This window comes from Cystoisospora suis, assembly GCF_002600585.1.
Source record: "Cystoisospora suis strain Wien I chromosome Unknown contig_1699, whole genome shotgun sequence".
NCBI classification, from domain to species: Eukaryota; Apicomplexa; class Conoidasida; order Eucoccidiorida; family Sarcocystidae; genus Cystoisospora; species Cystoisospora suis.
The window spans coordinates 1-26,294 of NW_027154499.1; the positions used below are offsets into that span (position 1 = coordinate 1).

Genomic DNA, 26,294 nt, shown 5'->3' on the forward strand with positions numbered 1-26,294 from the left:
ATCGACTGAGAAGGTATCGATGATGGAGTAGGCATCGACTGAGAATGTATCGATGACGGAGTAGGAACGGACTGAGAAGGTACCGATGATGGAGTAGGAATCGACTGAGAATGTATCGACTGAGCACGTGCCGTTGTCGTAGGGACCGACTTGGGAGGAACCGACTGACCAGCTGTCGGCGGAGTAGAGATCGAGGGAGTAGGGGTGGACGGAAGAGAGCCCGGCTTACCAGGAACGGATTGCGTAGGTGTCGATGGAGCAGTCATCGATGGAGAAGATACTGACGCAGCAGATACTAACTCAGGAGGAACCGCGTGAGTAGCTACGGACGGAGAAGAGAGCGACTTACCAGGATTCGATTGAGTAGAGGGAGAGGCTGAGGGAATCGGTGTAGCAGAGGCTGATGACGCAAGCATTGATGGACCGCATACTGACGGAGCAGGAATGGAGCTAGCTCGAACGGGCTGGGTAGGTATCGACGGCAAAAGAGGAACCGAGTTAGCAAGACCCGCCGACCGCGCAGCTATCAATGGAGTAGAGCCCGATGGAGTAGGGACGGATGGAATAGAGGACAGCGCGGTAGGTCTCGATGGGTTAGGCATCGACTGAGCAGGTGCCGACGGCGACGAAATCGACGGCATAGATGATATCTTTGCAGGAATCGACTGTGCAGGTGGGGCTGCAGAGGGAACCAATGGAACAGTAGCCGACTTAGCCGACGTCGGTGGAGTAGAGGCAGGTATGGATGGAGTGGGTGTCATCTTAGTAGGTATCGACTTAGGAGTAATCGCGTGACAAGGCATGGAGTTTGGAGTAGGAGTCGTCTTTGCAGAACACACCTCCTGACCTGGTATCGGTGGGACAGCTGTCGTCGTTGGTTGAGTCGATACTGACTGTGTAGGTATCGATGGCGTCCGCATCGATGGAGTAGGTGTCGATGCCGCCGTCATTCCGCAAGATTGATCACGAAGATAAGAAGAAACCGCTGGAGGTGAAGACGCTGAATTCAGCTGAGTAGAAAGTTGACGCGGAGGAGGAGAAGGAGACAACGATGAAGATGATGCAGAGGATTGTTGAGAAGACGAAGACACCGACGACGACCGAGAAGAAGAGGTATTGTCACAAGAATGAATGGGTGCTTGCTGTTGTTGAGGAAGATGATAAGCCCCCCCCGCTGGAAGGATAGGTTTCCAGCCGAATGACGGATGAGGAGGAATGAAGTTATTCTGCGTAGTGGCCGCCTGCGGTGTTTGCATGAAGACTGCTGGGTATGAAGAAGCCTGCTGCTGTCGAAGATGCTGCCCTGGCCCGAGATAAAGATTCCCACCTGCAGAACAGGCAGAAGAAGCAACATAACGACTAGTAAGAAGCTGGGGGGCAAAAGGAAGAGAAGGAGAAGAAGAAGGAAGAGGGAGAGAAGATGGGAGAGTGAAACCACTTGGATTTCTTGGGGCTGCTACTTGTTTTCTTTGTCGGCCGTTCCTCCCTCGTCTGCCATCGTCTTCATCGGAACTTGAGGAAGAAGCTTCAGGATTAGCTACCCACGAAGGATCCGCCTTCTCGTCATCATCGTCATCGTCGGAGGAAGAAGAATAGGATGAGGATGATGAGGACGAAGAAGAAGAAGAGGAATCAGAGGAAGAAGAAGAAGATGATGATGAAGAAGAAGAAGAAGAACGTGAACGATTAATCCTAGTCCCATCACGTGAAGAAATGAATTCTTGTTGTGTAGGGTCCTGAGAAGCCTGGGCATGACTACTGCTACTACTACCACTACAAGAAGAGAGAGAGCCATCTGCAGCAGGCGGGGGCTCTCTCTTAACACGCATACAAGAATGGAGGTTCGTTCCACACCTCACTTCATCTTCTTTCTGATCTTCCTCACGCAACATACCTCGGGAAGCTCCCATCTCATTCACAGAGGATAATGATGATGAGAGGGCTGGATACGAGCCACACGAGGGACAAGAAGAAGAAGAACAAGCACAGAGACCAGGAGAAGCATTGTTAGGACACGGTCTTTCTCTCTTGATTCTCTTCTTCATCTTAGAAGTAGTAGTAGAAGTAGTCGCACCGTTGTCTTCCTCTGGAGAACTTGAAAGGATTCTTCTTCTGCCCTTGCCATCCCCAGCATACTTGTTCCTCATCTTCTTTTTCTGCCGTTTTGTGTCGGCGTCCCGTTCTTCCTCCTTGTCCTTCTTCTCCCTCTTCCTTTTTTCTTCTCGTACGTCTCTTGTTATCCTTTGTAGTGGTGCTTCTATTTCTCGCCTCTTCTGAGCTGAAGAAAGTGCGATCGATTTGGGCTGCATCATCTGCGTAGCAGGCAAAGAACCCGGCACATCTCCATCAGATAAGACAACGCAGAGAACATCTCCTCCGAATGTGTCTTTCTTAAATTCTCCCATCTCCAAGACCTTCAGACGTCTTTCTTCATTCTCTAAGGCTCTACGATGGATTCTCTCGAGCCATACTTCATGTGGGAGCTCCTCTTCTCTTATTCGTCTCTCCTCCATGTTAGACTCAGAAACATCCTTCTTCTTTCCACATGCTGCCAGAGACGAACTGGATGAGGACGATGAAGCGGAGCTGGATGGCAAGTACCTCTTCTTTACTTTCTCCTTTGAAGAAGAAGAAGAAGAAGGAGAGCTTCTCTGATCTTCATCTTCATCATGTTCACATTCCATAGAGTCATCCTCCTGTCTCTCGGATGAAAAAACCTTCCTTTTCACGTTAGGATGAACTCGTCGCTTCTCTTTTGCTTCGCTGGGGCCTGTTGTAGAATCTTCCTCCTCTGCGCTCTCTTCACTTGAAGCAAGCTTCCTTAACTTCTTCTTCTTCTTCCTGCTGTCTCCCCTTCCCGATGATGATGATGAATGGCTCTGGTCCTCGGGAGACATGTTGTCTTCTCTTTCTTCTTCTTCTTGACTCGGGTCAGCTGTGCTTGTCTTGTCTTTCGGAGTCTCTGCGCCCTCTGGAGACGTCTTCTTCTTCATCCTCCTTTTTTCTTCCTCTCCGTGCGTGTCCGGACTTCTGCCGTTTCTCTCCCGTACAGAAGCAACACGTTTCGCCTCACGGGGAAACCGTGCTCGGCCTTCCTTCTTCTTCTGCGTCGCCTTTTCTTCTTCTTTTTCCTTCTCCTCCTTAGACACAAAAAGGTTCTCTTTAAACCATCGCTCAGATATCAGTTCATCTTCCGAACTATCATCATCTTCTTGTTCTTGTTCTCGCACCCCCTCGGTCTTATTCTCCTTGCCTTCTCCTGTCTTGTCCATTGAGGTCTTTGCGTCTCTCGTGCTATTTAGAATCTCCTTCTCTCCATATCCAGGAGGTTCACATCTTTCGTGCGTCAACTGGCTTTCTTCTTCTGAGGCTTTCTGCACTGGTGTCAGATTTCTAAGATGATTCTTTTCCACACGAAGCGTATGGCACAAGGCAGTCAGAGACCGCTTCTTATCGTCTTCTTGTCTATTCGAGAATAAAGACGTCTTTGTTATGTGCTCTCCTTCTCTCTTATGAAGGAGTGAAGATGAAGAAGTACTTGTTGGCGTCGACAACATGCTAATACGATGATGACTCTGGGGGAGCTGACGGCGCTGAGACTGAAGGTGATGGAATCCTTTCGGAGGATCTAAAGAAGAAGAAAAAGATGAAGAAGACAACTGACGTGTCTCAGCAGCAGGTGTGTCGTGAAGATTTGAATGGTAGGAGGTGAGGGAGGTTGACTCTGAAGAAGACGACTGTGGGGAGAATCGGCCTTGTGACTGGCATGCTGGCGATGAAGAAGAGGAAGAAGAGATGGAAAGAGGAGGTGTTCTGGACCCTTCTTTGAAGGGTGCAAAGAATGAGAGTCTTCTATCCCTGTTGTCAGATCTACTCGATGAATGATAAGAAGAGCCCTGAGAAGATTCTGCTTGATGATCTTCAAGTGAGAAGAATGAAGGCGACTGTCTTCTTGAGAGAGGAGGAGGAGACCCCGCCGTGGGAAGACTTCTTCTTACAAGATGACTTGGAAGACTTCGTTGCTCTTCTCCTCCTCCTCTTTCTACCTTTCTCAATCCTCTATTAGTGAACTCACTGCCGCTGCTGGTGATGATGCTGCTCTGAGACCGGAAGCGCTCGCCTCTTATATGATGAGACGAAGAGAGAATGAAGGGAGCATTCTCTCCTAAATCTTTCTTCTGCTGAACTGAAAGAAGGGTTTTTCGATCTTGTGACCATGGAACTTCAGAAGAAGAAGAAGACGATGTGCGATGGAGAGAGGAAGAAGACGACGAAGATTGAGAGCGGCGAGAAAGAAGAGGAGGAGGAGGAGAACAAGGTCCGAAGAAATCTTCTTCAAATTCATGACAAGATTCATAAGGAGACACAGGTGTGGAGGAGGAGTGTTTTGAGTGGAATTCTTCTTGTTGTTCTTCAGATAATTTTCTGTCATAAGAATCGACTTTCTCGTTTATCTCAGATGCTCTCGAAGCATACACCCCATGCCGATGCCGTTCAAACTGAAGAGATTTGTGTGCTGCAGAGGAGGAGGAAGAAGCTGAGAAGGAAGAAGAAACCTTTGGAGTACCCGTGGTAGCAGTAGTACTAGATTCTCCTTCGGAGAGAAAGCGACATGATGATGAGGATGGTTTCGAAGGAAAAGAAGAACAAGAAGAATGATCGTGGTGACCAAAAGAAGAAGAGAGACGGTCAGAAGAACAAGAAGAAGAAGAATGAGGATGATCGGAAGAAGAAGAAGAAGGATCACGATAATCCTCTCTGTCTTCAGTTTCTTTGTGTAGTTGCGCCACATTGTTCTGTTCTTCTCCTGTGAGTTGATAGATGTTTCTTGCGTCCTCTTCTTCATCATCTCCGGAATCTGAGAGATCAATTTCTTCACTTAAAGTTGAATGAGATCGAGGAGAGGAAGGATGCTGATCAAGATAACCCAAAGCTTCTTCTTCTTCTTTTTCCTTCTCCTCCTCCTCCTCTCCCTGTTCTTCATCTGTCTTCTTCAGTTGTTTCTCCTCTCCACGTATCTCATGTGTCGTCGCTTCGTTATTATCGCTGTTGGTCGTCGCTTTCTTCACATCAGTCCTTCTGTCCGCTTCAGACGAACAACCTGACAGATCTGCGTTGATATCACTTTCTCTGTTAACATCTTCCCCGTCATGCTGAGAGGAGGCGTTTCTTCTCTCTTCTTCCTCTCTTCCTTCTTCTTCTCTCAGTTTACCATTTCCTAGCTCTTCTTCTTCATCTATTCTTCTATCTCTTCTACCTTGGTCATGTTCTCCTTCTCTACTTATATCTCGCGTCTGTTGAGAGAGACCTCCTTCGTCTCCTGCTGCTGCTGCTGCTTCCAGTGCCTTCACCTCCTTGTCTCCTCCTTGGGGATCATGTTCTCCCGAGTGAACTTGTTTCTCATCTTCTTCGTTTTCTTCTTCGTTTTGTTCTCCCATGATCACCATCATCTCTCCTCCTCCTGTCGATGCATGCTGTAGCCCACCATCTACTGACGCCATTCTTTCGATCTTGTTCTCTTCTCTCGCTTCAATCATCGTCTCCATATCTTGATCTTCTTCTCTACCCTTCTCTCTCCGGTTCACCTCATGTAATGTCTTTTCCACTATCAATCTTCCTCTACTTTCCTCAGCATGCACGGCAGAGACACGCACGCAACACTCTTTTTCTTCTTCTTGGTCTTCTTCCTCTTTTGAATCATGTAATTCCGTCGTTATCTTCTCTCTTTCTCCTTCGACCTCTCTTCCTGTGCCTCTCGTTCGCGTCATCGTCATCTCGCTACTGTTCATGCTGTCATTTTCTTCTCCTTCCTTGGCCCTCTCGGCCTTCTTTGTTTCTTCTTCTCTCTCCTCTTTCTCCTTCGGGATGTTCACCATGCTTTCTTCATTCCTGTTGGTCTGCTTCAGAAGAGCTTTATCTCTTGAAGAAAACAACACATCTCCCAGTTCTCTCTTCGGTTCGTTATCCTTGAGAGAGACTTCTGATCTTCTCTCCCTGGAGCGGCTCTCCACAGAAGCTGTCCGGGAGGTAGCAAGACTTCTTGCGTCTTTACCTGTAGAGCAATCTTCATCGTGGATAGGTGTGAAAGAAAATGAAGAAGGGTCGAGAATTGAGAGAGCCTCTTTACTCGGTTCTTCTCTACGCACCTCCTCTAGCTTCAAAGATAGGGACGTTTCTTGATCTCTAGATATTGCTGAGCTCCCGTCATTGTGCGAGGGAGTTGAATGAGAAAAAGTAGAAGAAGAATAAGAAGACGAATCTTTTTCTGCCGGTGTATCTTCCTCATCACTCCCTTCGGGTGTACATTTCTGAGATGATCTGCCCGAGCCGCTATCAACGGAAGAGGAGGAAGGGGAGAGTTTTTCTCCTTCATGGAAAATTTTGAAAGAGATTTCTTTCGAGGCATCTTCCCCCCGTAGACAGGGTCGATAGTTCTTTAGAGGTGAAAAGGAAGTAGATAAAGATGATGATAAAGACGAAGAAGGAGACCCCGTAGACGAAGGAGATGAGAATGACGATGATGCTTCTGTTGAAACTTCGGAAGAGTAAGGAGATCGAGTGGGAGAAGAAGAACATGAAGATGAAGATAAACTCTCGGCAGCAAGCTGTAAAGATGGGGACGAACAACGGCGGTCTTTATGAACTGGAGTAGAAAATTGAGGAGAACATCGAGATGACCCTTCATGTGATGATGGTGTTAAAGATCGACTTTCAGCGAAGTAGGTCAACTGAACTTCATGTGGTGTAGCAGAAGAATGTGTCTCCGTACCGGGGGATACAGCCGACGGTAGGGTTGAAGGTGCAGTCGAGTCCTCTGGGTGAGCACAGCAAGAGTCTGAAGAATGAGGGGGAGAAGAAGAGGGAGAGACGGAAGAAGGGGCAGGGGGGAAAGAGGATGATGGAGAAGAGAGACGAGAAGCTGTCGGCCCCATTGAGACTACACGTATACAGTATGGGACAATTGTCATGGGGTATACGTACACACAATGAGAGCGTTCAGAGACTCATCATACCCGCCTGCTTTTCCTCCCCTGTTTTTTCTCCTGCCCCTCTATGTTAACCAGAAACAGGAAATCTAAGAGAGGCCAACCATAAAAATGAAAAACTCAACTCCGCTCGAAGGAGAGAAAGGTAGAAAACTCACGAACTTCACAGGTCCTCGCACGGGCTCTTACGATGGTCATTTAACCAACCCCCTACGACTTTTTCCCTCCCTTCTTCCTTTATCGTCGTTACATGGGGGGGATAATAAAAGACTGAGGAGACCTCAATCGAGAATGCGTTTTGAACAATCTTCTTGAGATGCTCGTCTATTAAGATACTTGGGAACCAGTCTATGTACGAGAGCAGAAAGGGAAGACCGGACTGTCAATGGTATAGTGTGCACGTCAATGAAGAGGTGAAACAAACGGCCTAGCACCTCAGCCCTTTGTTATTGTTGTTATGATGAACAACGGAAAGAAATCAATCAATCCTTTCTGTCGACCCTAGTTGGACCGCTCGAAGTGTAGATACACCTGATTGCCGACAACTCATTCGAACCGTATAGCGAGATGTGCGGCGCCGGTCATTGCCGATTGTGGTGAGTGGTAGCCGTTAGAAACGGTTTCCCAGCCCGGGGCACACGCTATAAAAGGGACTGTCGAGAGTACGCGACCAGCAAGAAGATGAAGTAAAAAGTTCGCCCATACAAAAGAAACTCAAACCCACTACAAGCGAGAAACATTGTAAGAGGGCAGATCACTCATTGAGGGGGGAAGTGACTCTGCTTCATTCACGACTAAAAAACGATCGGTCGTACCCAGCAGTAGGGCAAGCAGAGAGAATCGTCTCACTGAGGCAAGGAATCGTGGTTTGTGTCATTGAGGCAAAAGAATGAGAGTAAAACCCCTCAGGAAAAAACGCTTCTTAGAAAGCGACGCACATCCCACCTGCACTCTCTTTCACTACAGTGTAAGAAAGAGAAGAGGGAGAGAAGATCCCGCCGGGGAGACTAAGAGCATACGTACCACTCGCTCACTGCCGATACCGATATGCCGGGTGCACTGCCGTACCTGGATCACAGTGTAGCCGCCAACTACTTCGGCCCCCCTGACATACCCGTCTCTATTCGACTGCGAGAGCTACAAGATCCCGAGAGGAGCAGAATCACCTACACAAATTGACGAAAAGGAAGCTAATGGTACTGTGAAGACACCAGCTGCGAGTTAAGTTTTCGACTACACTCAGGAAAGGCCAGGATCTAGTTAGTCATTTTTTGGCCGGGAGGGGGGGAACACCACACAGCCATACAGATAGGCCTACCGACGCAGCACACGACCGGCCCTCCACGGTAGAAAGGCAAGGAAAAATTCGAATGCCAAAGTGTCCATAACCTTAACACGAGCTTTTCTAAGAAAAAGCAATCACGGAAAACCAGGTAATTCTTTTGATCGACAGCGAAGGTTACGCTGTGTGTGAAGAGCGCCAGACGGGCATCGAGCGAGCGAATCGGTCGACCCTCCGGAGACTCACCCGGGGCGTTGACCGACCCGGCTTGGCCTTGCCACCCGGGGCCGAGTGAAGCTGCACACCCGGAAGTAAGGGAGACGGCGAGAGCCGGCGAAAGAGCTGAAGCGCGATATTAGTTGTCTGCCTCGCTTGCTGGAGGGCATCTAGCCTCAGCACCGTCCTAAGCAGCCAGGGAGATTTCCTTCGGTGTGTGCCCGGGAGGTCGCCAACAACCTCAGCTGCAGGAAATGTTCCACCGGACCTTCGCGCAGTGTGGATAGGACCGGCCGCAAGTGAAGTTTGTTCCGTGCTGCCGTGATCTTTGGAGTTACTCGCTGACATCTGTTCGCCAGCATCTGTGCGGCGACGCTCTTGGAGCGGCTTGGGATAGCTTCGCAGAATCAGTGTCCCTCAGCGCAGGGTAACGCTCCGTACTGTCCACTGTGAGCTATCCCGGCTGCCGGAGACTTCCCGGATTCTTCACGCACAGTGTAGGCAGGACGGCGAAAAAAGGAGTTCTTCTAGTGCAGCCGCTATGGAGCTTCTGACAGATCTGTTGCACACAATGCGGCGACGCACTGGAGCGGCAAGAAATATCTCCACAGAATCAGGATGCCTGATTTCAGTGCAACGGTCTGTGCTGTGCAGTGTAGCTGGCACTCGCCTACTGTTCAGAATTCACATTCCTCAGTTTTCGATGAAGTGTCACTCTCTCCTTGCCACTGTCAACCGGGCAAGCAGCTTTCTGTAAGAAAGAGAAACTGCAACGCCGCGGCACGGACTGAACTGGCTTCAGTTGAGTCCCGGTCCTGTCTTCCTCACGTTTTATCGCACGCTGTATGTAGGCCAGCATCCTGCCCTTCAGGTAGCTACCGAGGCACGTTTGCAANNTGCAAGGACGTCAGAAAGTGAGTTGACGTAATGAGTGTTGTCCCGAGGAATGAGATCGCCCGGTGAACCCTGACCAGCGACACCTAGCCGAAGCGTTGACTCGTCGCAGACGCCGGCGAGAATGTCTATCAGGAATTTGGTTGGTTCCACAGCGGTACGAAAAGGTGAAAAGACAGCGGGCAGAGTTAGTCCGCTGTAGGCATTTGGTAGCAATTGTCAACTCGGCGAGAGTTGACTAGAATCGGCTGCAGGCTTCATGGTAGGTGGGGTCCTAGCTATAGTGCGCTCGGCCTGCGTAGTGGAGTACGAAGGCGGCATAACCAGGTGTCCAGTGACAATCCCAGAAGGCTGCAGCACCTGTGGTGTGGAAAAAAAGACTGTCTGCACCCGTGTGGGACAGAGGCAGCCGTCTTCCTCGCCAACCAGAAAGACCGAGGGAGTAAACCTCCCGTTCGGAGATGTTCGGCTCAACCGCGGGCCCATGGTCCTAGCAGTTGTGAGGAGTGTGCAGCGAATCATCGCGCGGTTGGTCGCGACTCAATTGTTTGCAGCTTCCCAGATTAGGGAGCTTCTCCAGGAGAAGCAAGCTAAGCGTTTTTGATCAATGCTACTACATGTTGCTCAATGTTACTACACTGGCCTGTGAGCCGGCTGGAGTGATGCGGGCATTCTCCGTCTCCGCTGTGGACGGGCAGCATGACTACAAAGAAAGGTTCGCCTCGCGGCTTCACTGCTGTCGTGGAGGGGGCGCCGGTGAACAATTGCCGCTCACTGGGACTTCCGAAAACAAGTTGATCAGGTTCTCCTAGCTCGGTGCGTGACTGGTTTGTTTGGGGCAGGGCGCCGCCCACAAGCAACGTTGTACCTTCGACCAAGAATCTCTTCGCCATGAAGCTGAGGCGGCATTCTTTGCACAGCACGAATGTTTGAGCGAAGTAGACAGTCAGCGTCAGTTTCACGGAAAGGGCCCTTCAAACCCGTCTCCCTCTTGAAGCCAGCCGCACTCCCAGAACCTGTGTGTACGGAAAGGCATCGGGAGGAGACACTTGCATGGGACCTGGTAGGCTGCGGATACTGAACTTTTTCCATTGACAGTTACGTACACCCCACTCCAGGTACTATCCCTTGTGTCCCTTTCTCCTGGTTTCGTGTGCTTTGAGTCAGAGCCGCCCCTTTCCCAGATGCGGCTGCAGGTTTCGAATACACCTCCAGGAACTCTTGCTCGTCCCCGAAAAAAAAAAAACGCTTGCGTTCCGAGCCTTCTGCCCGAAGAGAGAAACAACTTGTTTCGAGGGGGTTGTTCCGGAAACGAGGATGATGCTTCCCGAGTGTCGTGAGGTGATTGCAGCATCGAAGGTGTTCAGGCTGTGGTGCAAAGTGTAAGAGAATCCCTCCGAAGGGCAGTACTGTGGTCGCTCCGTTCTTGTCGGTCCTGCCTTCGGCACTCCTGGCCTGACTGGTTCCCCGTAAGTTGTTTGTCCTCAGGAGTGCATATCCGAATAACACCCGATAGAGCTGACTACCACAGTTCATGAGTCTACTGTTCTTCTGCCGCCTGCGTAGCTGTCCAGCTGCAGGGCGGGAGATACAGACCACTCGAGCACTCCGGGGCCGTGCCCAGAGGTGCCTTCGGACTGTCACAGAGAACGGAGTTTTTCTGGAGAGCGTCCGGCTCTGTACGGGCAATGCTCTGCTTGGACACCCCCATGACTTCCGCGTTAGACCACCAACCCGTGTCCTCGGACGTATCTACGAGTCCATGATGGCCGTCCAAACCGACGGACAGCGTCCGAAACTTCTTCCCCGGAGTGCCGTTTCCGTCTGGGTGACTCCCGGTTGTACTGAGCCTTAGACAGGTGGCCGGGATTGTGCTGCTGCGGAAGAGAAGCTCTCCTTCTGATTCAGCTGTGCACCGTCGCTTCACGCCTCGTCTAACCTGCTGGCTAGTCGCAGACCCCCGTCCTGCGAAGAGAGCGCCTGGAGAACGGCCTCTGTCTCCTGGTGTACACCGGTTATCTAAAACCAGGCCGTCGTTCAAATAATGTTGATCCCCCTGCACCTGAGTCATTGCCGGAGAGCCGAAAGGTGAGCTCTCGTCCCAAGGACTTTTTGAGGAAGATGAGGGTGTAGAGACCGACGAGGCGCCGTTCGGCGGCGACGTGCTTGGAGCTGTCCTACAGTCATCGACAGCCGTTGTGTGACCCGAGTTCGACATCAAGGCCAGACAGCTGAAAGCGGCTTCTACGGCAGTCTCATATCTGATTGGTAGTGCGGGGCAAAGAGAAGGATACAAATTACCGCCAGGAAAATCGGCGTCCGGGCTGGACCGGGAAGCGCCAGACTCCCGACACGGTAGTTCCTGCTTTTGCACACTTCCTCCGCGAGGGGCGCCAAAACCGACACCGCTGTCGAGGGAAAAGCCTTCAACCTCCTGCATGGCACAGACGTCGAAAGCGTGTCCAGGAGGGTTCAGATGCTGGACAGAACCCGAACCGTCTGCTGCGGCGGGCCCCGCGAGCTGTGGCCAAGTAGGGAGTGATGTTGACCCGTCAGGATCTATTTCTGGGTTCTGCTCGGCGCTTGGTATCATACCCTTCAGCTGCTGAGCCCAGAGAGAACCTCCCTGGTCGTGGCATGGATGCTGTGGTACTTGAGTTCGGAGACTCTCCACTCCGAAATGGAAACCGGAGACATAGCCTGCCGGTAACAGCTCTTGAAAACAACAGGCGCTCATGTTATGGGCACCTGCGCAGCTTGGGCTGATGCTGCCCGAGCTGTGGTAACAACCGCTCGGCTCTGAAGCAGCGGCGTTTCCTGAAGAGATGCATATGCCATTAGTCCCGTGCGACTGTGTGGGGGTGCCTGCCGCTGGGGCGGTCCATGACTTACTGAAGTCGGTACAGCAGGCAATTTTCATAGGGGGGCATAACGCACCCGGTGCGTAAGGCACATACACCAGCTGCTGACCTGGATGCCCAGAAGTCTGTTCGTGATAATCCTGATAGATGATGCAATGGTGACCATCCGGTTCTGGTGGAATATGTGACTCCGCGCGACTTCCGGTAGCGACAGATATGAATGCATGAAGCTCCGGAACAGGTGGCTGAATCAGAACGGACGGGTTCTGCTGTACGGTGTTCCATAAGGTCTCACGCTGCTCTAGGGGTGGTGGCATTGTTGTTGTAGGCATTGGGGCGCTGATGTGTTGAACAGGAGAGCAACCCTGACGTCCTTCAGATGGCACCGTGGAAAGAGTACCATCATCCTGAGATGTGCGCGGGCATGGCCCACTCGGCAACGGTAAACGGTTGCCTGTCTGAGTGCATTGAGGATGAGAAGAACGCACACTGGCAGCGGCGTTTTCTCCCGAAGCTCCTGCAAAAAAAGCAAAAGAATTAGCATTCACGTTCCCATCAAATCTGATGGTCCTGGCCAAGTCAGTGGAGCTTCTCGCCATTTATGGCGGAGGCAGGAGTTTTGTCGTAGGCCTGCTTATCATCTTGCCAGCGATTGTGATTCCGCCAGTGCATTCTGGTGTTCTCTCGCAGTCCAACCCCGACCACCTCCGAACTCGAAGTCTATACTCTAAAGAACAAAGATAGACCCTCGAGATACTAGGAGGACGATACTGCTTCATGAGAGTTAGGAATATAAACCAGCACTATATATACGTTACCCGCGTAGAGAAAAAGCAGCTTTGAAGCCAAGAGGAGCGTTAGTATGCGACTCCGTCGAGTGCGAGTCGCCTCCACCCGCCACCTTGTTGCTCGTGGGTATGTGCAGCAAAAACGGCAAGCCTGATATGACGCTGTCACTCATACGCCCGGTGACAGAAAGGATGCTCTGGGAACGGAGTTTGATCTTTCTCGCAGTGCCTTGCATCCTGCGCCACAGAAGCCCTCAGAGTGAATGCCTCTAAGCTTCGCAGGTGCCTATACACTCCATTTGTCCGTGCGCCTTCACCACTTTTGTCCCAGCGCTCTTCTGCGCCGACGGATACCAGCTCCTCTAAGTTCTGGTAGGGGACAATCGCAAGAGGAGCCACTCACCCTTGTCTACGTTGCTAGGGGGGCGCGCCGCAGCCGTACCGCAACTTTCACGATACATAGCTCTCTTAAGAACGGAGTTATGCTGACGGACCCATGCCAGAACAGGTGGGCTCAAGAGTCGCGGTCCATATCGATAAGGGCTACCCCCTGCTTTTTCATCTGGTTCCGGGACAAAAGCAGGGGCTAGGTCGAACCGTCGCGGCATGTACTTTCTGCATTCCATAGCGTGCTGGAGTACTAGGCGGATGGTCTCTGGAGAGAGGTCCTGCTCACCCAACCGCGAACAATCAATCGCATCACGCGCAAAAAGCGTAGCAGTCTCCTCCTGCTCACGCGATGGTGAAGACGACCAGGGCACTACCCCGGCTGAGAATCACCAAATAATACACAATTGCTTAGGCTTTTTGTGATCGAGGCTTATGCTCCTTACCGGGGGCTAGGTGATTGTTGTTCCTAGGCTCCAAGCCCTGATACAGCAGTCACGCAGGCAGTGAGCCTGAGTTGGTGGGCTGACTTACCGGCACGAAGAACTCAACTGTTTTCCTCTTTCCTTCACGGGTGTGGTAGTCGACAGACCAGCAGGGTCTGTGTTTCTTGAAATACAGACCCACTACCTCACTGCGAGGAATGCGATCACCTTCAAGCTTCAACGCATCTGCTTTCAGCTTGCGGAGATCGCTCCGAGCCAGCATGGCTGTTGACCAACTGCAGACATCCTGTACCCAAGCACCCAAATCAGCATATGTGGCCATCCGTTTGAAGTCAAGCTCTGGTCAGCTTAAAAGCGGAGGACGTATTGGTTTCATCTCTATCTACCATACAGGGCACATATGAGAGTACGCATATATGCAAGCGACGACATACCCGAGCAGCGCGCGTCTTGGCAGGAACCAATCACCCGTCAAATCTGTGTAAGAAGACTGCCGCTGTTTGAAAAGTGAACAATGTTCATGTGACCCGGTCTCGTGGAGCAGGTCGAACTCCCGGCAGTCTGTCGGGACCGACCTGTCTTGCTTGAATCAGTTCTTTCTTGTGTCGCGACCCTCAGTCAAGAAAGCACAGGGTATACCCAGGTATCAACAGGAGACGCACATTTATCATGCACTATCAGAAGCAGTGCTGCAGCAACGAAAGCACCACTCTAGACCAGCTCATTCACTCCCAGATAGCTGAGGTGGCGGGCCACGGAGCCGAGTATCTATATCTGGCTACTGCCCGCCTGTATCACTCATCATTTGTCGTTGACAAGCTCCGTGTACGAACCGGCAACAGAGGACAGTTGCTCCTTCTCACTCGGACTACCATCGACCAGTGTGGTGAGCGACACGGACACCAGGATGTTTCAGCTAGTGAGACGTTCTATGGTACCACTTGAATTTTAAGGCCGAACCACATGCTCCCTCGTCCCGTGTTCGTTTGACAGGAACACCGAACCATCTCACCGGTCCAGGAGTTGATTGAGCCAGAGCGGGCCTACCGCTGGCCTCGGCAACGCCCGTCTGGACCTCCTGGAAAGCTTCTTCGACAGTTTCCTCGTCGTCGCTTTCACGGGTGCGCCCCGAGTTAGCTGAGTCCTGGCCTGATTCTTCGTTTGCGCTTGATGTGGGATCGCAAAAAAGAGCAGGTCTGCTGTCTCCCACAGCTTCCTGCCTTCGTGCCGCTTCCCTGGCAAGCATTTTATGGTGGACGGGGAGTCTGCTGTGTCAGTTTGGCCTTTCGCTCGTTATATCGGAAATGCCGAGCCCCGTTCCGGTGCAAGAAATTACCGAGAAAAACAGATTTTCCAGGTCACCAGCTTTTCTTGATTGGGGAGGCTGCCCAAGTTGGGGAGGGGGGCAATCGATGTAGAAGCAGAATCTCTCCAAGCGATGTGAAGAAGAAACTGCAGAAGTATACAGCAGTCTTAGCTTGGCTTCTATGGACTGGTGGCTTCGACTGCACTTGGCGGATCCTTTGGTAAAATGTTTTCTCTGAGAGGAGAAAGTGTCTAATTCAGGATTTGCCTGGAGTAGTGACTCCAGGTGATTGACAGATTTTCCTTCTCTTTGGCCCTGGGCTCGATTCGAGCTCACTCAATCATACTTCTAGTGTCCACAGAACGTACTGGCACTTGAACAGGGACACAGCCCACCAGCTCAAGACCAAAAAATACATTATTCCGCTCAAGTTCCGCTGTCTACGCTAGCGAAAGGCGCATCTCACGAAGACTTCTGGTTCTAATGATATACCCGGCGGCTCAAATTTTGCCTTTTCTGCTCATCGGGGCGGGGGGAAGGGGGAGTGGGGAACAAGGTTTTGAAGCTGGAGCCGGAAGTGAGATAGATCTGAGGTACAAATCCGGGGAAATGAAAGAACTGACGCAACTGCGGGCACCGCTCTCTTTACCTCTTCACAGTCTTCGTGAATCCGCACTCTATCCCACTCGCCGACTGTACTTGACAAAGGAAGAATGAATACACTTTCGCGAGCAGATCAGCAGTGAAGATTGTAGTTCTCCGAACCGGGCAATCTACTGAGCTCAAGCGGGAAATCACGGGAATTTCTCTGAGAAACCGGCGTCGACCGCGAGTTGGAATGAGGCAAATTCATACGTAAAGCAGGGGAACCATCAGATTTGCACACCCTTGACGGCACCTGCAAGTCCGAGCGAGGCGTTTCTCTCGTAAGAGGGCGTGAAAGGCACAAATGACGAAGGCAGGTCACAGGTGAGACAAACAGGTATGCGGGTGCAGTGGACAAACGGGGTACCCAAAATAATGCCAGATCATGATGGAGTTTCTAACAGTCCACTCTAAGGGGTATTGCTAGCCATGATGCCGGCCAATCGCACAGACGCGAACTGGAAAGCGGGGACCGATGCAGGCCCGCTCCTTGGGGTATTTTCTTGGCGCTTTCCAAAACCAAGCGAGCTTGAAAAACGGCATTTCGCGGTGTACCTGGCAGTCCCTCGGGATATCGAACCCCGCGCGCCACGGCTACTCGGGCAGGGGGAGCGCAGAAAGCCCAGCGGAGCCGGGCAGACGTAAAGCTTCCTCCTGCAGGCAGCTGCGTCGGGCGCTCAACGTGATCGACGTGTCCGACCACTGCAGGGAAAAGTCTGAATATGCAGAGCCTTCTTTGAGCTCTGAATAGAGAATAAGAAAAACAAAACAACAAGAGCAACCCGGGGTGCTCCCATGTTGATCCCAGCCGGGGGGAGCGGGGCGCCAACCGGCGGCAAAAGAACCTGATAGCAGGCTGCACTCCTGCTCCTCCTTCTCCCCCGGGAAACAGAACAGAACAGGTAGCTCTGGCAAGAAAAAACTTGGAAGCCTACAAATTATGACTATTCGAACAAGGCTTCGACATCCCGGGGGGCTGGGCGGCAGTTTGGGGCTTGCCCCGGTGCTCGACGTTCCCGGGTGGCGTGCCCGGAGGCGCGGTCACTGCGCTGCTTGTTTCTATCCGACCCTGACTTGTCCCGTAAGCCATACAACCCCGCGGAAGAAAAAGAAAAAAGAAAAACAGTAGGATTCAGCATGAACAGATGCGGTTTCCGTGCAGATGAAGGAGCACCCCAAGCGAGGGGAACAGAGTGGAGGCGTACAGGCAGCGGCGAACAAATAGCAGCGCCGCGGGCCTCCAACAAACTGCCCTGAATCACGGGCGGGGACACACTCTCACGAAAAACGCAGCCGAAACAAAATCCTGAGAGAGGGAACGAAGAATGCGATCTCCTCTCTTTCACGAAGATTGGGCGAGGCGCGTGACACGACAACGGCCGATGGCACAGGAGTCTCCGGAGTGCGGGGCAAGCATCGACAGGCTGCTAACCCGGCGAGGAAGGCAGCGGTGAGGGATCAGATCGGAGTGAACACCGGTGGGAAATAACACCAGGAGCACTTGCCAAGCGAGGAAAAGTGGGCGAAGGATAATCTTCCCTGGCAGTTGCCCCCACCTTGCCGTTTCCCGATCACTGTGTCCTACCTCCATGGATCAAGGCTGTGTTGAAGCAGGTATCGGCAACCCGTCAACTCCTCCGCTCGACCGAAGAGCTCGAACAGCCACGCTTCTCAGGTCAAACAGCGGGCGATACATTACCAGGGCCTGGCGCGTCTTCACGGCTAGACTACCGCATGGTGGACCGGCTAGCATGCCAGCCAGTCTCCAAACCTTCACAACTTCAATGTTTTGTTAACGACTGGTCACTACAGCAGAAGGCAGAGTGTCAGTAAGACAGAAACGACCTGCAAACTCGCCGACTGTACCCTCTGGTTCACACTACACCTTTGTGTGACGCGCGGGGTCGTCGAAGCCGTATCACTGGCGATGTCCCTCAAACCCGGCTTTTCTGCCTCGCCGAGCCAGTTCTCACGTTTCATTCGCATAGTAACAAGGTTTCGGCGTGCGGAGCGGACGCCGGCAGGTGCGAGCGAACAGGCACTCAGAAGGCCCAGCCGCTGAGCTGGACCTCCTGCCAGTCTGGCGGTCCGTTGTTGCGCTCTGAAGCAGCTCGCCGTATCAAAGAAGACGTTTCCTGACGCAATTAAGTGCTCAATCCGTGATGCTCTCGGCAGCTAGGAGTTGTAAGGACTGGAAGCACTAACTGATAACTCAAGGCTGTTTCCGGTCTCCCGGGTACTCCCGTCGTGAATCATAAAGAAACGCCTGTCTTGCAGAGTGTGCGAGGACGGTCGGTCACCGGTGTTGTCGGCACTTACAGCTTTCTGTCTTCATGGCTTGCCGGAACCTTCCGGGATCCACTCGAGTAGCCATGACCGTTTTCTGTCGACGTCAATCTAAGGGGCAGTAGCGGTCTCTCGCCGAGCACCTCGCTAGAAGCCAAGCCGACAGCTGAACGGATTCCCAACGGTTCACTTAGCTGCATGCGTAGCTTCTCCCATGTAACGGAATCTTAGGACTAGACAGAGCTGGAGTAACACGAACTTCCCATGTATGTAGTGAAGTAGATTGTTTTACTCTCGCTGGGTTGCCTTTTTTCTCCGCTGTCTTCGGGGGGAGAGCAAACCACCACGGCGAAGCCTGGGGGGTCAGTCTTTTTGTCTGGTTTTCATGACCAGTGACCAGATCAAGTCTCTGGTCTTGTCTTGATACACCCTAAGCCCGAGACGAGAATCACGTGAGCACCGGTACATACGTCCTCAAGTCCGATTCACTCTAAGTCTTGTTCTCTGGAGAGACGCCCTTCGTCTTTTCCCTCCTTCCGCTTCAGCTTTTCTCCCTCCCGCGAGTCCCTCACCCGTCTTTTTGGAGACCGCTTCTAGGACACAGAAAGCTTCATTTTGATGTGTTTCTTTCTATTCCGGCGGCACACCAAGCATTGGTCGCCCTCAGTGAAAGCAGAGAAAGCTTCGTGTCAACCTTCCGATGTCTCGCAGCCTGTTTCTCTTACCGCACATCCGGAGGATTCTCAGGTGCTACTCCGACGGTTTACCTCTGCATTCTTTCTGGTTGCCACGCTCGCGTATTGCGTCGAGAATGTCAGCTGAGTGAGGGCTCTGTTAAGTGCTTCGTCTTGTCCTCCCCTCGTTTTTTCTCGGCGGACCATGTTTGTCTCTCCTTCGGTCCTCTGCTGGCGGCAACCTGTGCACTTTCTTGTCTTCATCTAGTAAAAAGCTCCACATTCCTTTTGTCGACTCCGGCCGTCCATTCGTTGCCCAGGTGTACCTCGAGATCGAATTTCGCGTCACAAAAATGACAGGAGCCAAAGCCGTCGAAAGCTGTGCCTCACGAAGCCGGTGATGATGCGTTCCTAATGAGTGCATGATCCTTCTTTCTTCGCCTGATACAAGGGCATCTGCTATAGTCGCCTGTGTGTCTGTCTCTCTACGTGGAGCTATACCGGCACATACAGCGCAGAAGCACTTTTCGCGCCTTGCTCTAAGCAACCAGGGTGTGAGAAAGCTAAGTCACGACATTCTGGAAATGTTTGCTTTGATCTCTCCTTGTCGTCTCAGCTAACAAGTCAACCTCCTTTTTCATCATGAACTGTCTCCATATATCTGTCTCTCGGGTTCTTTAGTGCTAACCTTCTGAGTCTACTGCCCTTGCATGCAACATGTCCGGGTCGTGGTCTTCGAGTTATCGTTCCGGCTCAGGGGGAGGAAGAGGGAGAAGTAAACTAGCCGAAGGTCTCGAGCATCAACAACGAGCAGAGAAGGCTATGAAGACATCTTTCATTTCACTCAAATTCTCTCCTGACTATGATATAGCGGCTCTCGAATATAAGGCGGCAGCTGAATGCTTTGAAGCAGATCCTTCAGAAGAAGCAACAGAAAAGGCTCTGCACTGCTGGAATAAAGTTGTAGAAATCCGCGATAAACAACAAGATTGCTTTGGAGCAGCTCGAGCTCTTGAGCAGGTAATGTTCTCTTGTCTTTCTCCTTGGATCATCGTGTATGCTCTCGATCACTGGTTTACTCTCGCGTCACTAGATGAGTATTTGTCCCGTCTTTCAGGTTGTGTTGTATAACTGTAGTAATATCTACCTTCTCCCTCTTGCTTCATTTTGTATTTCTCCATCTGCCTGTATATGTCCCAGATGATGATGTATATGTATGTGGTCGTTCTCCTCGTTCTCTCTTGTGTGTTTATGAGACCTAAGGGAAGCCTGCATTCCCTGATCATTCGGCAGCGGCATTCCCACAGTTTAGTACACTAGGTCGCCGTGAAAGAGAGGAATCACTGTAGTCTCTATACACCGTTCCGTGTGTTTTTCTTTGGCAAGAAAATGGAAGAACGAGGGGAGGATCAAAAGGAAGACAGTGTGGATTCGCATTTTTTCTCTATGCTTCCCAACTCAATAAACACGGTGACCGGCTTTCTCTTTCCATCGCTTTCTCTGAAGAGTTCATTCATGTCTCTACACTCCTCGTCTTTATCATTCTGCTCTCTCAGATGGCAACCCTGTTGACCAACCGAAGAGAGAACTTCAAGGGAGAGAAAGGAGATTCTCCCCAGTCTCGGATATGTCTAGTGCAAAGGGAAGCTGCCGGAAGGTACCGTCTGGCTGGAAAGTCTGATCCTGCGGTTCGCATATTACAGAGAGCCGCCGTAATGAAAGAGGAAGGCGAAGGCGATATACGGGGAGCAGTAGAAATTCTTGAAGAGTGCATAAGTATCTATGAAGAAGAAGAAAAGTGGCCCTACGCATCTGAGGTGTACAGGGACCTGATTGGATTGTTGGCGCGGCACGGTTTGTACACCCCGGAGCTCTTGAAAGCACTTGACGGTCATATGAGAATTCTCGCTAAGACTGGACAACAGAATGGAATCTTCAAGGCGGTCATGAGCAAAGTAGTTGTTTGTCTGACAATAGGGGATCTTGTTGCCGCCGAGAATTCTCTTTCTAGTGATGTGGTAGGTCTCACAAGCAGCGCGGCTGAGTCGAGCGTTCTAGTATCTTAGAAGTGACCTCCCCTCTTTGTTTCTAGAGGGCCTCGTAACACCCTCTGTGCTCAGGTGTGTTTTCTCTACTCAAGAGTCGTGGTATGTGTTGTGTGCTTCTTCTTCTGGACGTAGTAACTTGAGAAGAACGGGGATGCCTCTTTCAACGTACTCATAGAACCTCTTCTCAACTTCATCTTTTTGTGTCGTTCCGTCTCTTCTAGAAGCAAAGGAAGAAGGAGTACGCCTGCATGTCTCATTCCATCGTTCACATATTTGTGGCATGCGTGGCTGTATTTCTTGTCACTTCATCATACCTGGGTCCTGACATGTTGTTTTTCTTGTCTGTGCCTCCGTCTTCTTCTTCTCTTCGTGAGTCACAAGAGAATGTCACTTCTTTTTGATCTTTCTTGTAGAGTCCTTGAGCTAGCCATTGAAACAACCGAACAAGGACTTGGTGCATACCGAACAAGCTGCCTTCCTATGCCTCGTAACTCTACAGGCCACCCGACTGAGCCAGTGAAAGCTAGCCTTAAAGATTGAATCCCAAGTGCTGTGGTCTTCCTGGGCTCATATCAATTCCATCACTAGAACGTTCTCCCTGTCTGTACATCAGTACTGTCGTTGGCATGTCTGGGAAGAATCTCCGCTTTCATTCTTGTGGCCGTTTTGAGAAACAGCTTCAGAGTGAAATACTCCAGAGCTCCTCGTAAAGGACCAGGGCTGTTTCTATCCTGTTTTACTTCCTTCCTTACATCCAGTCGACCTCATTCCGTGGTTTCTTTTCGTTTTGGGCAGGTAACAGTAGGCACATGTAGCTCATCTTTTTTGGTGTGTTTGTGTGTTCTCTTTCCATGACAGGCTTTTTCAAACAACTTCTTGGGTAGCCGAGAATTCCAGCTAGCTGCAGATGCTGTCGATGCATACAAAAGCGGAGACCAAGATGCTTTGGGAAGTGTTCTGAAAGATCAGATGTGGCAGTTCTTACCTGTTGAGATAGTTCGTCTGACTCGTGCTCTGAAACCACAACAGGCTTTCGGCTCCGCTGGGGCATGTGACCCGACTCTGAGCCGGAGCGGTAAGGAGTCAGGGGGCGGCGGTGACGCTTTCGACGTGGATCAGGCAGCGAGCGCCGAGTCGTGGAATGAAAAGGGGTGCATAACACCAGGAAATACGAGTAAATCTTCGAGTCCTGGTCACGGGTATACATGTCACAGTACTAAAGATTCACTCCGCCGCGACGGTGACAGGCCGGATGCCAATGTCTCGATTGACGAGCTACTTTGCTAACAAGACGGCAAGAAGTCAAAAGAGAATTTGTACAGCTGCCTGACTAGTCTATACCCGTGAGAACTTTCATGTTCTCGAGGTTTGTATGCAGTTCAGAAGATGGAAGGCTGTATAACTATTTTGCAACAGAAGTAGAAGCTTCGGACACAGATCGGGCGGAACAGCCGTGAATCTTTCCTAGGCGAAGCTTGCCTGTCAAGATAAGCTTCGCCACCGGATTTTCCTGAACGGCTGGAGAAGACATGCGAGTGAGAATGTGTTCCGGAGTGACTCGACCCATTGTCAGTGAACTCATTTTAGGGGTTTTCTTGTTTTTTCAAAGGCAGGGACTCTGTTTTGTCCAAACCTCTCAAGAGTGCGCGATCGTCTTTTTCTGCCTCTCTCAGAGCTCCTTAATCAAGGGCATGATGACACGAAAAGGGAGCGGAAGAAACAGGCTTACTTTTTCTCTCAGGGCCGTAGTAGGGACGACATCAGTGGCTTTCTTAGTCACATGTCTCAGGCTCCTGAACCGCTTTTTTGTCAGTGTCTGTCCTCTCTCGGCAAGGGAACAGGATGACTTCTATGTGCATAGTGACTCTTTCAGACAGTTCTGCTGCCAGACCATAGAGAGAGAAGTTTGTACCGGGTTTGGCCTGCTGCTTAGAGCAAGAAAAAACGCATTCACTGATCTTAGTTTGCTTGTCGTCCCAATTTTTCCGAAGTCGTCTACTTCATACCTCGTACCGTTATGGAACAGAGCGTAGGGTTTCAGGGGTCGCGTCGCCGACAACAGAGAATTACACCGTAGTGCAGACTAGCTTGACTCCAGGGAGCCTGTTGTCTCCGATAATTACACCATACCGCAGAAGCTCTTAGGTCCTAGCGCATGACCAGGGTATGTGCTGTTGGCTTGTTCACCGAAGAGCATTCTTGTCCGCGAACACACGAAACGCGAGAAGCAGCAGCGTGAAAGAATGGCTCCGTCCATATTTGGAGTATCGCCTTTCCAGACGGAATGAGATGTCAGATAAACTACCAGTTCGCGTAGCTTGGGTGGTACACGTTCATAGTGCCTCATTCTGGGGAGGCACGACAGACTTTTAGAAGATGAGGGCCACTGGCCATTTCTTAATCTCGGCAGTATCCTCCTAGTGTCCCTCTACCGACCATCAGTGCCCTGAATCGCACCCGTTGAGCCCTCTTCCGCTGCTCCAGCGGCGATGATCTGCAGCCATACAATTGGCTGGGTTCACGCTGCTGCCTGTCACACGCAGTGACTCCCAGGCCGACGGCAGCCGAACCTCATTCTGAGGCAGTTCCTCACTCCAGACCGTCTACCAAGAGGGACAGGTCCGCTGGGTGTTCGGTCGGCTCTGACCTTCAATCCTTCATCAATTCTTCAACAGTGCATGACCTCGGATCGCACTGGCATGCGACAATCGCCGTCCTATAGACGGTGGGAAAGGGGGCGAGCCATGGCTCACATGAACTTTCACGGAACGGACTGTTCTTCTCTAGGGCCTCAATCAACGGTGTGAGGCCCTTTCCCGTGCAGACGCCCTGTATCACGCAGAGACCAGATGAAATTGACTCACTAACACTGTCATCTCGTGGCTTGGTATTGATATGCATGTGAGATATTCCTTGACTGTGTGTACGCTATCGACAGGGACTGTCTTTTCTGCAGCTCCGCATGTAAACTACCACACCGCATCTCCCCCCGAAACCGCGATCGGCATTCATCTCAGGGAAAGACGGGGCGCTGACTGAGTAGTTCTGATGGGATGCCCTCGGGTTTCCGGGAAGCCACCGTTTTCTTTCTCTTGAATCGTTTCTTTCTTCCGTTCTTGACTCTGGCCAGAGGAGGGTCCACGGGATCGATACATCAGTCCTTCAGTCATTCGAACATTTCCCACGTTTCCCTTCTGCATCTTCATTTTATCGGTACGGGTTCTCCACTTGGCAATTATTCGTTGGGTCGATTTCCAAGCGTGGTTCTGTACGGACGTGGTTTGCAGTTATCCGAAACAAATATAGGCACTTATGGTCTGGACATTGAACTGATCATGGCTGTCTAGCTCTCCTCTCACTGGTCTTACTTACCCTAGGGTCAACCGGAGGGGGAGACGGTATAGCAAGGCAAGGCTGTCTGCCGTTCCTGGTCGAGGTTATCAGGGGGACCATGTTGCCCCAGGCCCGGTGTTTTTGTGTCCTGGGCACCGTGGTATCTCATGGGCAGGGGGAAGCAATCCAGTCCCCTCTAGGAGCATGTAAGAGTCGACTCCAACAAAACAGCTTTTTGCAGGGAAGGAACGGTTTTACCGGGCGAAAACGGGAAATATTACTGCCCGGGCGGAGTTCTTGCTGTCTGAGTGCTAGTGCGTTGACCCATCGTAGGAGCCTTGCGCTTGCAGCGCGGTCTTCCTCTCTCGTTTTCTCTCCTTCGGCACCTTCTTTACCAGCATGCGGCTGTAAAACAACGCCTTCGGCAGATCGTCCCAAGTGTTTCAGTCACAACTCCTTCTCCAGTCTTTTTTCTTTTAGACAGCAACGGCGTCGTCATTCAAAGGCTCAAGCGCGAGATGGTCTCAGTAGTCTCGTAGCTACTGAAACGGTCCACTGCCAGGCACCTCTCATGCCTCTCCTTCCAGCTGAGCACTTCACGTATGGTTTTTGCACCTGGCCTGCTCAGCGCCGTTCTGGCTACTGTTCATACGCGCCCGACCCGCTGTCTTCTGGACACTGTATGTGCACAAGAAACAGTTCAGCCTCTCTAAGGACATTTCGCAGGCCGCGTGCTGGCTGGTTTCGTCTTGCCGAAGAAGAGGGCGACACACTGAAGTCATGCGCTGACCCGTCGGAACAAAGATGTACTCTTGACGACCTACCTCCTGTCTTCCCCCCCACAAACTCTCCGACGATCTGTCACAGGCCGTTCGCCGTGTTCAGCTATCACGGCATTCGAGGGGAGACTAGTGGCCACTCTGCATCGGCTTTGTTTCCCATCTCAAGAGAGCGCACGGGTTTTCTTGTCGTAGATGTCCAGTCGTGTATTCCTTTCTCCAGGAACTTCGGCACACAGCGCGTCGTTCAGAAGCGCCGTCATCAGATGCGTATACTGCACCCAGCCCAAACACCTTATATCCCACACGAAGAAAGGCGACCTCCTATCCCTCATTCACTGACAGCTTCTAGCACTGTCAAGCGACTACTCAACAACAATACCATCGCAGCAAAAGAGGCTGCCAAGCGAATCAACTGGGATGCTTACGTCTGCACCCAGCGGGGTGTGCGATGGCATCCTCAGGGCGCCTGGCGTGTTCAGTTTTCCAGAAAAAATCATGAGCGAAACTTCTTCGTCCGCTGCGAGTGCTACTTCCGTGTCAGCAACTATGGGTTTGAGACAGCCAAGGAACTCGCGATTCGATATAGAAAACGGCTGGAGAAGGAGTGGGAAGAACTTCAAGAACAGTGGATGAAACTGGACATTCTTGAAGCGCAGAAGCGTCACGACGCGACGCAGAATCCCGAGATGGTGGAACGGCTTCCGAATAAGGGGAGTCAAATTGAAGCAGAATAGAGTAGCTCAGACGGCAGCGCTGCCGGGTTTCTCAAACGGCCGTGGAAGGAAGAAGCAGGGGAAAAGGTAGGCCGTCACTCTCCCGGGGGTGTGCTGAGCGAAGCGAGCGGGAGAGGAGTGAGGCACGTGATCAGAGGAAGTACGCCACCTGTGTGTGAACTTGTAACCACAGCTTGACATGAACTGACGGCCTCCCAGTGGTTGAATAAGCAGAGATCATCGCTTACAATGAGAGGTCTGGGAAGTCGTGTTGGCGGCAGAGGCGGTTAGCGAGGGCGGCAAACTGCGTAGCGCGTGATGCTTCCAGATGCTTTTCAGTCCAGTGAATGTTACGCACACTATATGTTCAAGGCCGGTGATGCGGACTGAAGCGCCACGCGCCACCGCGCAGACTGGGCTGCAGTACCAAAGCATTGTTCTTTTCAATCACTGGTGCAACGCTACGTCCTCTCGCGAAGGAGCGGCGATTGCGCGCCGTTCGATGCAACACGGTCTGCACGGTGAGGCTGACCACGATGGTAACTTCGCTACGTGGCAGACTGCGGTGCATCCAGGGACTGAGGCTCGGTTTGTCAAGCGAGCCACACCGGCAGACCTCTTCCAATGGGAGAATAAACAGCCGCTCG

At 51.6% G+C, this 26,294-nt stretch overlaps 4 protein-coding genes across 4 annotated transcripts; 2 read left to right on the plus strand and 2 right to left on the minus strand.

The window, feature by feature from the left end:
* CSUI_003765 (putative mucin-17-like) lies at positions 1 to 8,407 on the minus strand (the record flags this gene model as incomplete). Its single annotated transcript, XM_068063960.1, has 1 exon — positions 1 to 8,407. A coding segment is annotated over exon 1 (6,968 nt), but the record flags the coding sequence as incomplete, so codon positions are not given.
* A 1,669-nt stretch (positions 8,408 to 10,076) lies between these two features.
* Positions 10,077 to 17,202, minus strand: CSUI_003766 (ap2 domain transcription factor ap2iv-2). The gene is made up of 4 exons (XM_068063961.1): positions 14,873 to 17,202; positions 13,949 to 14,146; positions 13,431 to 13,695; positions 10,077 to 12,756 (listed from the first exon to the last, which is right to left on the minus strand). Exons 1-4 carry the CDS (start codon positions 15,104 to 15,106, stop codon positions 10,919 to 10,921), a joined length of 2,535 nt encoding a protein of 844 aa, XP_067924055.1. The 5' UTR covers positions 15,107 to 17,202; the 3' UTR covers positions 10,077 to 10,918.
* Positions 17,203 to 18,058: 856 nt separating this feature from the next.
* On the plus strand, positions 18,059 to 22,429 carry CSUI_003767 (gamma-soluble nsf attachment protein). Its single transcript, XM_068063962.1, has 3 exons — positions 18,059 to 19,791; positions 20,328 to 20,789; positions 21,678 to 22,429. The coding sequence occupies exons 1-3, from the start codon at positions 19,489 to 19,491 to the stop codon at positions 22,104 to 22,106; spliced, it is 1,194 nt and encodes a 397-aa protein (XP_067924056.1). The 5' UTR covers positions 18,059 to 19,488; the 3' UTR covers positions 22,107 to 22,429.
* A 1,244-nt stretch (positions 22,430 to 23,673) lies between these two features.
* Positions 23,674 to 25,943, plus strand: CSUI_003768 (ap2 domain transcription factor ap2iv-1). Its single transcript, XM_068063963.1, has one exon. It carries the CDS (start codon positions 24,271 to 24,273, stop codon positions 25,666 to 25,668), a length of 1,398 nt encoding a protein of 465 aa, XP_067924057.1. The 5' UTR covers positions 23,674 to 24,270; the 3' UTR covers positions 25,669 to 25,943.
* The last annotated feature ends 351 nt before the right edge of the window (positions 25,944 to 26,294 follow it).

Excerpts from the sequence above, each read along its gene's own strand:
- CSUI_003766 (XM_068063961.1), bottom strand. The coding sequence starts at position 15,106 with ATGCTTGCCAGGGAAGCGGCACGAAGGCAGGAAGCTGTGGGAGACAGC. Across the intron at positions 14,147-14,872 it reads CTCAATCAACTCCTGGACCG|GATGTCTGCAGTTGGTCAAC; the intron begins GTGAGATGGTTC and ends GCTTGGGTACAG. Across the intron at positions 12,757-13,430 it reads CCCTAGCAACGTAGACAAGG|GAGCTTCGGGAGAAAACGCC; the intron begins GTGAGTGGCTCC and ends CTTTTTTTGCAG.
- CSUI_003768 (XM_068063963.1), top strand. The coding sequence starts at position 24,271 with ATGTTGCCCCAGGCCCGGTGTTTTTGTGTCCTGGGCACCGTGGTATCT.
- CSUI_003767 (XM_068063962.1), top strand. The coding sequence starts at position 19,489 with ATGTCCGGGTCGTGGTCTTCGAGTTATCGTTCCGGCTCAGGGGGAGGA. Across the intron at positions 19,792-20,327 it reads CAGCTCGAGCTCTTGAGCAG|ATGGCAACCCTGTTGACCAA; the intron begins GTAATGTTCTCT and ends CTGCTCTCTCAG. Across the intron at positions 20,790-21,677 it reads ATTCTCTTTCTAGTGATGTG|GCTTTTTCAAACAACTTCTT; the intron begins GTAGGTCTCACA and ends TTTCCATGACAG.